Consider the following 12444-nt stretch of genomic DNA (forward strand, 5'->3'; position numbering starts at 1 on the left):
GTTACCCAAGCTCCAGGCCCCTCTTTTGCTGACGCAGTTGCGCATCTCAGCGATCGGCTACTGGCAGGGAGCTTTGCATCATGCAGTTTCACAGGCGGGGATGGGTCGCATGAGGGAACATGCAGGCACCAGACAATTAACTGATTGTATTCCTTCAGGTTCCCAATAGTAGCGAAAACCCTTTTTCTGGTAATCATTTTTCTTCTATTCCCCTTTTCTTATTTATTTATTTATTTATTTATTCATCTCCATCCCCTCACATTCAAACCACGTCATCATACATATATACATACTTATCTATTATGCTTTTTCGTCTTATCAGCCCCAAAATCTCATCCCTCACGCGAACCTCGGCTCGTGGCCACTGCTGACCGAGAAAAAAAAAACTAACGGGACCCGAGCCGAGCGAAAAGCCCGCGCCAAACCCCTGCATTCAAAAAGGCTCGGTTCCTGGATTTTCGCCTATACAGATCGCAGCTCCCGTTTGTGCATGCGCCTCTCTGTCGCATTCCAGCCACGCGCGACACTAAATTCACGTCGATTGTTGAGACGGACGGGAACGGAATCTGTTTACAGTATCGCCTGCGCGCTTGAGGGATTTTGAAATCGCTGCTGGATGCACTGTTAGAGCAACTGCAGCTGCGTTCGATAGCCAGTGTCCCGCACCGCCTTTCGGCATCTGAGTGACATCGCGATCCTGCTGTGCGCGCCTCAGCCAAGGGCCACCAAATCCAGATTCACAAAGGGGAGATGCGTGGACGACAGCACGAGCGAGCCATGTCGTCCACCAGGATCGGCGGGTTCGCCCTGACCATCCCCATCATCTCTGTGGCCGTCGGATCGATGGGTTATGCCGCCTGGCGCATCAACTGGCCTGCGCTGGTGCAGTCGTTTCTGACGGGCCCAGGCCGGACATCGCGGGTGCTGCTCCTGCTCTTCATCGTCTTCAACTGGAAGACGCTTCCACTTGCGTGGACTGTATGTGACTCTCCTTGCCGAGACTGGATCATGACTGACCGAGCTCAATTGATAGTATCGCATCTTCTATGCCATGCTCTACCACATGGTGTTCCGCAAATCACAAAAACTCGGCCCCCGTGCCCTTTTCAAGCCTATGATCTCCGATACCAAAGCAGCGCTGCTGGAGATCGATTACAACCTCCACAAATCAAACTCAACCTACTTCGCCGACCTCGACATCTCACGAACACACCTGTGTGCCTACCTCCTGCGGGACTCCATCCGCAGCATGTCCAACAACCAGAAGACAAGGCTTGTTATTGACCCGCGCACTGGTAAGCCTGTCAAGGGCAACTTTGCCATTGCTCTTGGCTCCGTCATGTGCACCTTCAAGAAAGAGATTTCACCATATCAGTCATACGAGATTTGGAGTCGCGTAGCTGCCTGGGACCGCAAGTGGCTCTACATTGTCAGCTACTTTATGCCCAAGGGCGTTGCCAGACCTACCGAGTGGCTGGATCCGCATTTCCGCCGCATCCGGACCAGAGACCACAAAGATGCTACCAGCGGCTGGGAGAAGAAGATTCATGCCACCGCCATGAGCAAATACGTCTTCAAGGTCGGACGCTTGACCGTTCACCCTGCCATCGTGCTTAGAGAGGCCGGCTTGCTACCTCCACGACCTGGCGGATGGCAGACTGGTGAGAATCAAGTGGGCGACGAGGCGGCAGACCTTAGCGATGTGAACCTGGCAGCTGAGGGCGAGTGGGACTGGCGTCGAGTCGAGGCTCAGCGCCGCGAAGGCATGAAGCTGGCTGGGCAGTTCCACGCCCTGGATGGACTCCATGATACGTTTGACGGCGGCAACTTTGGTGCTCTGGCCCGATTCGGACCTGGCTAATATCTCCCTTAAAGACACCAACCTATACCCGCGACTCCTTAATCCTTTTGGTCCCCTTTTCTTCTTTTAATGTTTAGACCTTGATACAGCCTTGTGCGTTTGGGGAAAACTTGAGGGAAAAGATGCTTGATGATATAATGACACGATACACTAGACTAGAACTGCTCTTCAGCTGTTACTAGAACCCGGAATGATAAGATATGTTTCCAGCTTAGCTGTTCTGTTACACGCCAAGTCTTGTCATAAAAACAGTCGCCAATTGTTGTACAATACATGTGCTGAGCAAATGCATGGCTCTACCTGAAGAGCGTCCTTTTAATCCGAGCGTTCGAGTTGCCCTTCCCATTTCCGTCCCTAACCCATTTAGATTAAAACCACAGCGGCTCTCCGCTTACAATACCACCACCATCATCAATACGCCAATGGCAGCACATGCCAATCCGACTTCATCCGAGAACCGGCCGGCACCCGAGGTGGTTGTGGCTGCTGGTGCTGCCCCTGTTTTGGAAGCGGCATCACTCGATGTCTCGTTGACGAGAAGACCGGCAGATTGGCAGAATTGGACGACCGTGGACGCGGCTTCTGTTTTATTATGACAAACCAATTGTTAGGAAAATCTGATGCAGCGATATTGCAGAGTGATCAAGGGGGGGAAATCATACCAGTCATATCCTGCAGCGTGCAGTTTGCTTTGGCAAGGCAGGGCGACACGATTTTCGTGAGCTCATTGATCTTGGAGCATCCGCAAGAGAGGTCGCTGAGATTGCAGCCATCTTTGGCGACACCATCGACAATGCAGTTGATGGAACAAGGGGGCAGGCTATCGAGGAGACTGGTGATGTTGGGGGCGGACGACGTGCTAGCCACAAGGGCTGCGAAGAAGAAGACGAGGAGATGGACGAGGGCTTTCATCTTGATCGTGGTCTAGTCCGGAAGACAACAGTTGGAAAGACTCGCTTCACAATGGAACAAGGAGAGGAGAGGAGAGGCTGTCCGGGGACGCGAGATGTGAACCTGTTATGGGATCGCACAGTATACATCACACAGAAGCTCGCCAAAGGAAGGGTCCCAACCCCAGGACGAATTCATCGCGCTCTCTCTCTCCCCCATACTTGCTCGACCCGGTCTGCCACTCACGATGCGCGATGTTACCCCCAACGCAAACAAGGGGGGGGGCCATACTAACACCGTTCCAAGCTTAAGCTGAGGATTTTAGTTCGCTGCCCATCACAGTCCTAGGCGAACAAAACTGAGCTAGAGCCGTCAAGCAACCAATATTCCCGCGCATGTAGCCATTTTAACCGCGAGAAAAAAAACAGGGCCAGGGAAGGCGAAGTGAAACCCACTACCAGGAGAAGGGTTGGACAGTGACTGACTAGGGGGGCCAGAAGGAAAAAAGAGCTAGGGGGTTTGACAAGATTCAGGCACCGTTGCTTGTGTGCGTTTGGGTTGCATGTGGCGTCCTTGGTGGAAGCTGGAAGGATTTCAGCGTGGAGGGTGGGCACGGGAGGTGATTTGCTGCCTTTATTTTAAGTGAGGGGAAAAAGCCGTGTTGGTTGGACTGGCAGATGGCATGTTGATGCTACGAGTCTCGAGGGAAGAAGCAACACAGTGATTTGATGGACTGTTGAGTTGAGCGACAGGGTTTCTGCTCCAGAGTCATTTTCCGGACAGTAGCAAGTAGGATGCTGGATGCCAAACCAGGCACTAACACCAACACCATGCCAGCCACAGGCCGGTTAATATTAAAGCAAACAGCTCCAAAAGCTGACCCGATCTACAATCCGTAGCCCCTTCCGGCAAGCTTCTGGCATTTCTGTCACACCTTAGCCCGCGTTAGTTAGGGGAAGACGGCGCCAAGAGGTTGTAATTTCGAGCGGATCGTCCATTTGACGGCCGTTGCGTCTTGGTGCTAGCCTGATTGCCTGAGTGGCTTGGCCGCAGCATCTACTATTGAAGATTTTTCCCATCTCGTTCGGCCTGTCGTCTCGTGGCAGTTTTGTGAGAGCTGATGGATGGCGACAGGGAGGTGCTCGGCGCTCTACCGAATACTCGTACTCGAGCCATTGGTTCTTGGCGCTGTCCAATAGTACGACTTTACTGTCATGGCTCAAAGCCACACTTACTAGGCGTCTTTCTGTCTACCTTGGCAATGCCAATAAGAGTGCTGTGTACTCTGTAAGGAAAGTCACAATACCCAAGGCCGCTTGGCCAAGATATAAGCCATCTGTCTACCTATGAATAAACCATTGAACCAATGAATGCCCCCATCAAATGTAGAGTGTCAGAAGCTGATCAGTTGACATGAAAATATTTTTATCCACAACGGCAAGATTTTCTTGACTCGGTGCTTGACTCTATATTGGTCATCATCATATGAGCTTCTGACCATCTCCACCATGAGGGCATCCAGTAAAAAGAAAAGACTTCCAACGAAGTCTCAGAGTTTAAAAAAAAAGGATTGCCGTCATGGTATTGACGGGTCCCCCTTTGCATCAAGAATGGGCCCCATCGAGTAACCAAGCTTGCGCCGGGCAATCGCATAACTATCGACCTCGACAACAAATCCTCTGCACCCGATACCGCAGCCGAGACACCAAAACGTCCGCCTACCATCCACCCTTGGTCGACATCGACGCGGCCCTGCTCCCACAGCTATCCAGCTCGGACTCATATCTTCATCCATGGGGGCCAGAGGCGCAGAAACAGGGTTGGCAAATGTCTCGCAAAGACGGATTTAGCAGCAGGCAGGGCAGATGCCTCAGCTGGGCCAAGGCGCGGAGGTCAGCCGCAGTGCTTCTATGGCGGCGCGTTTCCGCATGCTCCGAAAAGGAGACGTCCGGGGACTTTCTCCCAAAGCCGTGATCTCACGAGGCGCTGGCAAGCAGCATCTCCGTTTGTAAGCTTCGAATGGCGATTTGTTGAGCAAAGGGGGATGAAGAGAAAAAGAGAAGGAAAAGAAAAACTCTCTGCTCAAACTCTAATTTTTTTTCTAGTAGTAGATTTTAGTGGGGCCTCAGTAGTGGGCTTTATGCATCAACAAGATGCTATGCAACTATCGATTTCTCTTTCACCTGCCTGTGGGCTGAGAGCCAATCCGAGCGTCGCCTTGAGAAATGCTAGGTCGCTGCCTTCGTGCCTGGAGCTGCAACTTTTGGTCTATAAAATCTCCAAGAGCGCGACGCCGCCAGCGCACATTGGCGACGAAGCACCTCCCACGCCTTCAGCCTGTATAATCAAAGGCGAGGAAGAAGGCGAAAGAATCCACGAGACGGACCTCGCGCTGCTACGCGCCAGGACGTCGATTGCGTTCCGGAAAACGCTGAAGAAAAAAACTTGGATCCGACCCGAGCGAAGCGATCGAGATTAGGACCTTGTCGGCCCTGATCAGAAATCCGGCATCATGTCCAGCCTTTTTGGCTCTGCTGCGGCAAGCGCTGCGTCGACGACGGTGGGCGACTTGAAGCAGGATGTCGCGCTGAATGACCCCCCGACCGACAGCATCTCGGATCTCGTCTTCTCGCCAGCCGCCAACGGACCCGACTTTCTTGCAATTTCCAGCTGGGACAACAAGGTCCGCATCTACGAAATCGCCCAGAATGGTCAGAGCCAGGGTCGTCACGCGTTTGAGCACAGTCAGCCCGTTTTGGGCTGCGATTTCTCAAAGGTAAGCAGAGCACACGACGATTGAAACAAAGGACAAAAGAGAAGGAGACAGGACAACAGAGAGCGAGCGAGAAGCAGGGCAATCGAACTGTAAAATACTAACGGCACGCTTCAAAATAGGATGGAACCAAGGTAGCTTCTGCCGGTGCAGACAAGAATGTCAAGGTCTGCGATCTGGCATCCCAGCAAGATATTGTCATTGGAACACACGACCAGCCCGTACGGAGCGTCCGCTTCTTCGACAGCGGCAGTGGCACCATGGTGGTCTCTGGCTCGTGGGACAAAACAGTCAAGTACTGGGATCTCCGACAGCAGGGACCGGCAGCCACTCTGGCTTGCCAGGAGCGGGTATACACCATGGACGTACAGCAGAACCTGCTTGTTATCGGCACGGCTGACCGATACATCAACGTCGTCGACCTCAAAAACCCCACCAAGTTCTACAAGACGCTTCAGAGCCCCCTTAAGTGGCAGACTAGAGTCGTCAGTTGCTTCCCTGACTCGACGGGCTTCGCAATCGGTAGCATCGAGGGTCGTTGCGCTATTCAATATGTGGAGGAGAAAGACTCTACGTAAGTTGCCCCATTTCATTGATTTTTGAGTTGATTTGTCAGGAGGGGGCTTTCTTGCTGACTTTGGCACAGATCCAACTTTTCATTCAAATGTCATCGCGATCCGGTTGTTAATAACGTGGTCAACGTGCACGCCGTCAATGATATTTCTTTCCACCCGGTTCACGGCACCTTTAGCACGGCGGGATCGGACGGCACGTTCCACTTCTGGGACAAGGATGCCAAACACCGTCTCAAGGGCTACCCCAATGTTGGTGGTAGCATCACCGCCACGACGTTCAACAAGACTGGAAGCATCTTTGCCTACGCCATTAGCTATGACTGGAGCAAGGGCTTCCAGCACAACACGCAAAACTACCCCATCAAGGTCATGCTGCATCCCGTTAACAACGATGAGTGCAAGCCCAGGCCTTCAACCAAGAAGAGGTAAAACGAGATGGCAGAAAGACGATGACGAGATGGCGGTGTATAATAATGGGTACGTTGGTGGGTTGGGGGCCGCATGATCGATCCTGGGTGGTGGAGAAAAGAGATCATGCGTATGAAGCCAAGTTGATGGAGAAAGGGGACAAGATGGGTTTATCTGGATGAGAAGGCAATACCTGTCTACAAAGGTTTTTTTTTTTATGTGCGCAATGATGATATATAGGCGCTACTATCCCCCGGAGAGTCAGCACAACGGTGTCGAGTATTCGATGTCGGCACCGATAGTTTGTCAAGAAAATATGGCCTTGTTTTTTGCTGCATTGGTTGATGATTTGATGGTGAATTGACTGTTTAGCACACGAAGAACAAACGTATTAAGATCGATCACAGAATGGCAACGACGAATCGACACAAGTAGTTTAGATAGTACAATGGTGCAATGATGTTTGATTAAAATTTCCTATATATCTCGGTTTCATAACGAGGGGACTCTGTCCACGGCTTTCATAATGCCCTTTTTGGGGGGTGGCCTGACTTCATGATGACGAAGCAACAGCTCATAAAAAAAAAGGAAAAGATTCATACAAGCAAAAGAAAAATGCAGCATGAAAAAAGAGTTGTACACGGTTTAAAAATAAGAAGACGGATTGGTTTTAGTTTGATTTGCGGATCGGTTGATTTGAGCCGAAAACATCATCAACCATACCCTTCCACAGATCCCGGATCATGCCCTGGCTCTCCTCCTGTACGACGGCAGCAGGCTCCTCATGCACGAACTTGAGCTCGACAGTGTCCAGAACACCGCTTAATGAAGACAACGGGGTCGCGGGAACGACTCTCTCGGGGTTGACAGCGACAATGGACGAGCTGGCAATGGACACTGGCATATCAGCAGCCGGGGCGGGATGCGCAGCGGAGTAGTTGTCAGGGAGGAGAGGCATGCGAGGAAGGGCGTCGGCGAAAGAGGATGATGAGCTGAGGCTGGCGAGGCCGGGCAGAATTGCGGCGTCAAGGTGGGCGGAGGGAGTTGCGGATGAAGCAGAGCTGGAGAAGGTCTGCATCAGAGGCTTTGCGCGGTTGGCGATGGAGGGCTGAGGAGTAGGGCGGTGGGTTGTGGTGAGGGTTCGAGAGGACTGTAGATGGGCAGAATTGTTAGCGCTGCTGACCATTTTGGAGATCACAAGGGAGAAGAGATGATGTGTCCTACCTCGGACAGCTCAATGGTGCTTCTCCGGTTGCGCAGCAGCTCGGCATACTTTGGCATCAGCACGGCGCCGGCATTGTAAGAGGAAGCGTCAAGCAGCGGGTTTGCGGCGCGGGCAGCGCTGGTAGAGCTGAGAGCGCGAGAAAGTTTTGCAACAGGAGCGGTAATGCGAGACATGATGATTGCTTTGAATGGACGGATGTGTCTATGTATATGTGATGTCGAAGCGGTGGAAATATGGGATGTTGAAAAAGAGTCACACGCAACAATCCAGTCGGGACTTAATGGCAGAAAGATATGCGCTTGCGACGGAAGAGACGCTGCTGTAGATGGAAGAGCAAGACTGGGAAGAGATGGGAAATAGAAAGGAAGAGAGGTCAGGCTTTACAAGAGGGAGGGGGCAGGACTGGCGATGCCGGCTATTACTTATACGCACGAGGCGGGAACAAGAACAAGCGGTGCAGCGATGAAGAAAGGAGCAGAGGCCCAGAGTAAAGCTGGTGGTGGCATGACCCAAAAGGTGAATAGTACGAGCTACGAGCTATCCGTCGGAACTTACCCAGTAGTAGCAGCATACAGCAACAGTAGAGTTTCCCACCCCTTGAATTGGTACATACCCCCGTTCGGGATGCCGCAGGTAGTTCGGCAGTGCGTTTAAGCGGAGAAAGATACAGCAAGATTGCTTGCGAAGCTCTTCAACTCAACAAAGTTCGAGATGCGGACCCTGGCTTTACGAATACGCACCCGTCGAGCCGGGCGGTGGGCCGTTTCCGGGGCGGGGGCGCTTTGGGGTCTGGGCGATAGCCGGCTACCGCACTTTTACGTATAACTTGGCTGAGAAGGACAGGTAGCCTTGTAGCAGAAAGAGGGGCTTCGCGACAAAAGCTGTTGAGGAGCCGGGAAACAAAAGTGGGTTCCAAGGGGGAGGCATTCCGAGCTTGTCCAGCAGCTCTTCCCTACCAGTAGCAAGAGTAGCAGCCTTTTAGCCCCCCCAGCCTGCAGCACAGCCCCTTGTTGGTGGTGAATCGGCGCTGCCATGGTGGAGCTGTGGCTCTCACATACTGCGTCCATTGACTCTTCTCTTCTCTGCACTGCAGCGAGCCGACTCACCGATTGCTTGGGCTTTGGGGGCGCCAGTCCAGTGACAAGCTGCCCGCTGTTTTGGCTACAGTAGGTACCTCAATCCTTCCGCAAGCGGTGAATACCATACTGTAATATTCGCATCATATGGGACTCATCCCTCGTCTACATGCATCAATGCAAAAAACCTTTTCTCATGCATGGCGCGGAGGCCAAAGTCCGCGAGTGCCGAGAGCGAACGGAACCATGGATCAATCAACGATTGCTTTTTTTGCCCTTCTTGTTCCGTTTCCCTCCAAGTGCGTGCATGCATGTACAGACTGTCATCACCTGGTGCGTGCGTGATTGCGTGTGCGAAACTGGTCGTGGAGGCCTGTGCAGATTCTGGTTCTGATTCTGGCTGGGGTCAGTCATGCATGGATGCTGCAGCTCTTGTTGCTTTTCTTTCTTCAGCCATCAGACATTGAGTGAATTGCTTACTCTGGATCAAGATAAGAAACACCATCTTGTCTCTCTCTCTGTCTGTGTCGCTATCTATCTACATCTACCTTTATCTACACCTCATCTCTCTGTGTCTTATCTCTCTCTCTTTCGATCCCAACGCAGCGCAAGCCAATCCAAGACACCGCAATTCGTTGGGCCACGACCAGCAAATCGATTCAAGCTACTGCTGCGCTTGGGCCAGCCGCCGGCACATCTCCGAGATTCCGGCGTTGGGAAATCTGACGGGCTCCGCCAAGCCAGCCTTGGGTCCTGGACCTTGTTTTGGCCATGCTGTCTGTCTCTCTCTTGTTCTGTTGTGTACTGTTTCATGTCATTGGATTCCTGATTACGAGGCTTTGATGTTTAGCCGCCATCAATGGTTCTGCCTATTTCCCTCTTCTATTTTTCTTTTCTTTGCTGCATTAACCAACATTCCAAACACACTCTGCTCTTCACCGCCTCGTACTGCTCATCACCACACCGACCAAACGGGTAAATCCAGGTGGCTATCCCATTCCCCCCTCTTCCCTTTTCAACCAAACCCAGATCTTACTTAATACTGTAGACACATTACAGTGCATTGCATCTCATCCACAAACAAACATGGCCGCTACTTGTACATACGAGTACGACCTAGTCAAGGCAGCGTGCTCTGCATTCCGTCGAATAAACTAGAACGCCTCTAAAAACGGCAGTGCGAGATACGGAGTCTCCGTCCCGACAAGGTTCCCGCCCATGTCGGCTTACTGTAATCAATTTGGATCTTGATCCTACGCGGCCCACGTGTATCGCTGGCTTCCCCATCGACCTGGATCTCTTATTCGGCTTCTTTTTGTCTTCTTTGTTTCTTCCATTTGCTCTATACGAGTATAGATTACATGGTCCAAATGCATTTTCGCTCTATCACGGCAGCTGCTGATTGGGGGAAACTCGGCGGTATTATTCTTGCTTGTGCCTGCATACTTCCAATACGCCCAGCCCCCTAATCTCCATTACCACCTACAATACATCTGGAGGCTCTTTTCCAATCTAAGCCTTATCAAGGCACCTTATCTACCTAGCATCCATATCTAGTAGATGTTTCATTCTTGGCATTCCGTATGATCTTTCTAATTAGCTATTTATTTTGTAACAGTCATAGTAACCCAGGCAACAATGACTGCAGCAACTTGCATACCAAGTGATGGAGTGCAAGTCTTGTAAGCTTTGCCATCTCACCTCCATAGGTATTCTCACAGTATCAGGTTGCCAACCATTTCTATTAAAATGTATGCTTGATTCCCTTGGTAACAGAGACCTGCTGACTGAACGTCTCCAATTGACACCATGACTTGGTGGAAGGAGATCCCAAATCGGTGTTAACTCCTGTCTGCATGGATAGTACTTGGGAATGGTCCCGAATCCCGCCTCCTCAAATTCACCACATCTCTCCTACCATGAATAACCCCCATGGCTTGTCTTCTCGCAGGTTCATAGCACGGACATTTCTCGTCATTCTTGCATGAAACTCCACAGACGGCGCGGTTATCGGATTTTCGGGCTGCAGTTCGCTTAGCTGCCAGGTAAATCTCTTGCGGAGCGTATATCTAGATGCCGTAATGCACAGTCTACATACTAGCCGCATGCCATTTAGAGAGCCAGAGCTTGATGTTTATTAGCTTGGCTGTGCCTGAGTTAGCTGCGACGCAACGACATAAGTGCGTGTAACAGCGCCCTCGTCTGTAGAATGATTCATTATTAGTACTGCGCTGTCTCTAAACTTCAAAGGCACCATTGGCCAAACCTTTTATCTGCTAGCGGGCCGTTATACTTCATCAGTCTTTCGAGCTACAATACCAGGGGATATCAACTTCAGAATACCGACGCTTTGCAATTCATTGGGCGAAATATCTCATATGCTAATGATAGCTCTAAGGTTGGTAAAGTGGAAAAAATCAGATAGATTATAACCTTGCTAAATTTTGACATGATCGGGGTCGATTTGTCGGATCTTGGAATATACAACAATAAGCTTAACCTCTGTTTCCGATCATTTATATGATTGGATGAAGAGTTCAGGGTGGAACATTTAAATACACGTAATAAAATGATGCTTAGCAATCTGCTATATACTATAATACTATCGAATCTTTCTTATTTTCTCATTGCAAAAGCTTGCCACTATGTTACTAATTACTAATTCCTCGGCCGTATTGTAAAATACATGGAGTCAAGCGACCTAATTATAATCAGTCACCCATGTCGCAATAGCAGCCTCAAGGACATGTGAGCTACTCCCCAAAGCCTAGGTGTGATTATAGCTAAGGCGCTACGTATCTCAATGTGCTCCTCGATCGGATTAGCGGTTGCATACGTATCTACATATATCACTTTGGTGTAAAGTAGGTGCCCAAATCGGGAAGCATACCTCGAAAACATCACCCATACAAAACTCGGAGCAAAGTACAGGTGACCTACCATTGAAACTCGCTTCATCATTTCTCCAGAGCCACGAACCCAGGCCAAGAAAAGATCATGTGGAATAACCATGTCAGCAAGCCTCTCGCTTCAGCTCTCGGCTCCCTTCCAAACATCATCATCTCAGCTCAGAAAGACGAAACATCTAGTTGAACGCGCGTACATCAATATGCAATGGAAAGGAGGCCCGTTGCTGTCGCAGCAGCAAACAATGCAAGGGGGAGATGAGACGCAAAGAAAAAGAAAAGAAAAGGGCGAGTATCTTGCGGCCCAGACGGCAAATTGTCTTACCATGTTGATGCGGCTGAGAAAAGCTAGTGCGGGTATTGTAACACAATCATGCTCTTCCCTGTCACCAGAATCCATGTACACCGGCTCTCACCCTCGGGTCTTTGGAAGGCTTTCATAGCATTAGTTCTTCCCATGCTCCAACCGCGCAAAGTACTTTCATGAGGACATGGCAGTATCTTTCTGAGATAGAAGGGATTTCCATATTTGTTCAGTGATATCGTATTGCTAATGTAATATACACGTGCATGAGATCCCGCGTATTTATTGCGAGCCTCATAATGGGCAAGGCGGGGTTGCCACATCACAATTGGCTGCCCTTTCTTTCCCCGCCCAATATTACCTGTATTTATATATTCATCTGCCTAGGTATATAGGATACTTTTATATATCACTCAACAGCCTAT

At 50.6% G+C, this 12444-nt stretch overlaps 4 protein-coding genes across 4 annotated transcripts; 2 read left to right on the plus strand and 2 right to left on the minus strand.

The window, feature by feature from the left end:
• Nucleotides 1–843: 843 nt before the first annotated feature.
• TRIVIDRAFT_189377 (uncharacterized protein) lies at nucleotides 844–1861 on the plus strand (the record flags this gene model as incomplete). The annotated part of the gene is made up of 2 exons (XM_014104341.1): nucleotides 844–978; nucleotides 1034–1861. The coding sequence occupies 2 exons, from the start codon at nucleotides 844–846 to the stop codon at nucleotides 1859–1861; spliced, it is 963 nt and encodes a 320-aa protein (XP_013959816.1).
• Nucleotides 1862–2252: 391 nt separating this feature from the next.
• On the minus strand, nucleotides 2253–2773 carry TRIVIDRAFT_19266 (uncharacterized protein; the record flags this gene model as incomplete). Its single annotated transcript, XM_014103803.2, has 2 exons — nucleotides 2253–2443; nucleotides 2524–2773. 2 exons carry the CDS (start codon nucleotides 2771–2773, stop codon nucleotides 2253–2255), a joined length of 441 nt encoding a protein of 146 aa, XP_013959278.1.
• Nucleotides 2774–5009: 2236 nt separating this feature from the next.
• TRIVIDRAFT_85369 (uncharacterized protein) lies at nucleotides 5010–6843 on the plus strand (the record flags this gene model as incomplete). Its single annotated transcript, XM_014104342.1, has 3 exons — nucleotides 5010–5528; nucleotides 5648–6099; nucleotides 6172–6843. 3 exons carry the CDS (start codon nucleotides 5265–5267, stop codon nucleotides 6527–6529), a joined length of 1074 nt encoding a protein of 357 aa, XP_013959817.1.
• Nucleotides 6844–7283: 440 nt separating this feature from the next.
• On the minus strand, nucleotides 7284–7906 carry TRIVIDRAFT_120953 (uncharacterized protein; the record flags this gene model as incomplete). Its single annotated transcript, XM_014104343.1, has 2 exons — nucleotides 7284–7658; nucleotides 7733–7906. Coding segments are annotated over 2 exons (549 nt in total), but the record flags the coding sequence as incomplete, so codon positions are not given.
• Nucleotides 7907–12444: the final 4538 nt, after the last annotated feature.

Source organism: Trichoderma virens (genome assembly GCF_000170995.1).
Source record: "Trichoderma virens Gv29-8 chromosome Unknown TRIVIscaffold_3, whole genome shotgun sequence".
In the NCBI taxonomy this organism is placed as follows: domain Eukaryota; kingdom Fungi; phylum Ascomycota; class Sordariomycetes; order Hypocreales; family Hypocreaceae; genus Trichoderma; species Trichoderma virens.